The sequence below is a fragment of the Nematolebias whitei genome, chromosome 17, assembly GCF_014905685.2.
Source record: "Nematolebias whitei isolate Nwh7 chromosome 17, NemWhi1, whole genome shotgun sequence".
Taxonomy (NCBI): domain Eukaryota; kingdom Metazoa; phylum Chordata; class Actinopteri; order Cyprinodontiformes; family Rivulidae; genus Nematolebias; species Nematolebias whitei.
In genome coordinates, this window is record NC_056514.1 from 8,344,518 (window position 1) to 8,348,445 (window position 3,928).

Below are 3,928 nucleotides of genomic sequence, written 5' to 3' on the forward strand. Positions count from 1 at the left end.
TCGGTGCTTGGACGCCCCCTCGACCCAGTGCAGGTGGTGGGAGACAGAAGGACTCTAGCTAAAATAACATCATTGCTGGACAACGTCTCCCACCCCATGCCTGAAGCTGTTGCTGAACTGAAGAGCTCGTTCAGTGACAGATTACTGCATCCTAAATGCACAAAGGAGCGTTACCGCATGTCCTTCCTTCCAGCAGCTGTTAGACTCTACAACCATCACTGCTCCCAACAAACTCAATAAGGATTAAATACATGCTTACCTCTGCTTAAACACACACTCTGCCTGTAATACTGTACTGTCAATAGTCTGCCATTCTCAATGTTCCAATACATATTGAACATTATTATTGATATTTATCTTATTTCTTATATATTGTATTGTTTATTAACATTTTAGGAACTTTTGTGTGAAATCGTTTTATCTTTTTATCTGTTGCTGCTGATACACTGGAATTTCCCATCTGTGGGACAATAAAGGCTGTTTCTATTCTATTCTATTCTATTCTATTCTGTTCTATTCTATTCTAGTTTATCCACTGGCGTGGTGCCAAAATCCTTTAAACATGCTGCTGTCCAGCCTCTCCTGAAAAAACCAAACCTTGACCCCTCAGTCATCTCCAACTACCGGCCTGTCTCCAAACTCCCATTTGTTTCTAAAATACTGGAGAAAATAGTTGAGTCCCAGTTGAAGTGCTTCCTGGAGGATCACGCCATCTTAGAGCTTTTCCAATCTGGCTTTAAACCTCTCCACAGCACTGAAACTGCCCTGCTGAAGGTCTTTAACGACATCTTCAGATCCACAGATACCGGTGATTCTGTGCTGCTTGTCCTGTTGGACCTCACAGCTGTCTTTGACACCATCGACCATGAGATCCTCATTGCTAGGTTGGAGCAGTGGGTGAAAGTCACAGGATCAGTCCTCAATTGGTTCAGATCTTACCTCGCTGACAGATCCTTTTGTGTCTCCATCAAGGATTTTAGTTCCGCAGAGGCATAGCTTAAATAGGGGGTTCCGCAGGGGTCCATCCTGGGTCCCCTCCTATTCTCTTTATACCTGCTGCCGCTTGGTGCTATTTTACAGAAACACAACATGCCCTTCCACTTCTATGCCGATGACTGTCAAATTTGGTTCCCCTAAGACACAATGGTACATGCTCTATTCAACCGCTGCTCAACTGCCTGGCTGACATCAGGGACTGGATGGCTTTAAATTTCTTGAGTTTCAATGAAAATAAGTCTGAAGTCAAGTTGTTCCCTCCCAACGACACGATCACAAACCACTGTATCGACCTCTCCGCTCTAACCCTGTCAGAAAAACAAAGAGTCACTAATCTGGGCGTGATAATGGACCCTTCCCTGAAGCTTAAATCATGCTTCTTCCAACTGAGGCGGCTGTCTAAACTGAAGCCCATATTGTCCAAAAAGAACCTGGAGACAGTAATGCATGCATTCATTATATCTAGGCTTGATTACTGCAATTCGCTCCTGTTTGGTATCAGTCAAACCTAAATTGCACAACTACAACTGGTCCAGAATGCAGCAGCCTGATTTTTTAACCAGTACGGGCAAAAGAGAGCACATTACACCAGTTTTGGCCTCACTGCACTGGTTACCGGTTCACTTTCAAATCCAGTTCAAAATACGGATGCATGTCTACAATTCGCTAAACAGTGTCGCCCCCCCTATCTCTCTGATCTGCTACAACTGTATGTCCCACCACGTTCCCTGAGGTCAGCGGACCAGTTGCTCCTCACAGTTCCAGGAACTCGTCTTAAGCACAGAGGTGACAAGGCCTTCTCTGTAGCAGGACCAAGACTCTGGAACGAGTTACCTCTGCTTGTCAGACAGGCCCCCTCCCTCTCGGTTTTCAAGTCCCGTTTAAAAACTCACTACTATTCAGTAGCTTTCAACACCAGATGATCTGTGTTTTGATCCTGTATGCTCCACACTGGTTTGTCGTCATTATCTGCATCATTTTTATGTCTATATTCTGATTTACCTCATTTTGTATTTTGCTTGGTGTGTTACCTGTTGTTTTGTCTGTACAGCACTTTGGTTGGCCTTGTAGCTGTTTTAAGTGCTTTATAAATAAAGTGGTATGGTATGGATTATTGAGCATGGACTTTGTCGTCTGTTTGATGGTTAAATGTCCAGCGTTACACCATCTATCATTCACAAACACAGCCACACCCCCTCCTCTCTTCTTACCACTCTCTCTGATTCTGTCCGCATGAAGTAAATGAAAGCCGTCCATGCTAATATGTGAGTCCGGGGTTAACTCAGTCAGCCACGTCTCCATCAGGCAAATGAGGCTGATCTCCCGGTAGCTCCTTTGATGTCGTGTTAGAGCCGCCAGCTTGTCCGATTTGTTGTGAAGAGATCTCACGTTTCCCATAATGATGGACGGGAGGACAGGTCTGTACCTTTTGCCCTGGCTGCGACGCCCTATGCCTGTCTCCCGCGTCTCTTCCTTCTCAGCTCGCGGGGGATATCAGGTCGCTCTGCAGGAGGAGGCACAGCGGAGCTGCAGATGGAAAGCAGCTGGTCCCGAGAGTGAACAATAGGAGCGTGGTCGCTCACGCATTCTCCAAAAATAGAAACCACAAAAAAAGAAAATAAAAACAAAGTTTTCAAGAAAAAAATCAGTTCCATTGTTGCTAAGCTGCTGAGACGGGGCTGCCTGCTTGCACGTCGCCGGGAAAAGAAAAAAAAAAACAACTAATTAACTAATTTTAAACTTTTTTGCTTTTGCATGTCACTGCTTGTGTAGTTTGTATTTTCTCCACCAGACATCCTTTTTACTACAAATGGTCTGTGTACTACATAATGACCCTCAGGTGGGAGGGGAGTGAGGTTAATTTGTATGTGAATTTAGCTGCATAAAGATAGCAGTGCTTGAAACTTCATACTCTCCTGTTTTGAACGAGTTCCTGGATTCAAAGTAAACATCTTCAGCTACAGAAAAAATGTCCAGTTCCTTTTTTATTATTATTATTTTTGTGATTATTATGCATTGATTGACTGAAGATTGATACCAATTCATTCAGAGTGATGTGGAATGGAATTTTTTTTTTTTTTTTTTTTTTCAGGCCATCATGCACCATGAGGGTCACATGGATGATGGACTTACGTTGTCTCGGTCCCAACATGAGGAGAGCCGCACTGCACGAGTCATCCGCAGTACTGTGTTTCTGTTCAACATGTTTATCAGGTGTGCCCCCCCCCCCCCCCACACACACACACACACACACTGTGACTGAGAGCGAGTTTTTATACATTCCTAATGCAAACCAAATATCCAAGATGGGAGCATTAACTCAGCCATTTTCAAACCATTCAACTGAAATTTGGTATATTGGTAGCTGAGAATGATCCCGTGTTTCCCCTACCATTATACAAGCGGGGCGCCCCGCCAATAACTGTCCGTATTGATGTAGTATGGGCGCAATACAAACACGTTAGCAAAATGCTACTAACGTACCGCTCTGCTCACCCCCCCGCCCCCGTCATTGATAAAAACCGAGAGCAATGTAGCCCTATGCTAGCAGGCTGGCAACACAGACATGACACCTCCCCCCATGACAAAAAAAATTAAAAATACCACGAGCGCCCCACCAGTGGAGCTGATCTAGTAGAAACACTGACTCCCAAACGATTTGGATGCAAAAAAAAAAAAACAAGATGGGTAAACGAGCTAAAAAGGAAAAATACCATAAATCAGCCATTTTTAGAGATATTCAGCTGAAATTTGGTGTGGTGTAGCAGAGAGTGAACCCCAACACATACTATGGCCAAATCCTTTTTTTAAATTGGCAGCAGCCTGGCAGTCCCTGTCAAGGTTTCTCCAGGAACTTTCTAGTGTGTTGTACTGTTTCTACAACTGTTCTTTGAATAGAAACTATTGATAAATAAACAAAGAGAAATGTATG

The 3,928-nt window shown here is 44.0% G+C and overlaps 1 protein-coding gene across 1 annotated transcript in view; it reads left to right on the forward strand.

Moving 5' to 3' along the window:
* Window positions 1-3,928, forward strand: part of ryr2a (ryanodine receptor 2a (cardiac)) — a 554,599-nt gene that overhangs the window by 120,748 nt on the left and 429,923 nt on the right. The window contains 2 exon segments of the mRNA XM_037691577.1: window positions 3,089-3,210; window positions 3,548-3,551. Coding sequence (XP_037547505.1) covers window positions 3,089-3,210; window positions 3,548-3,551 — 126 coding nt within the window.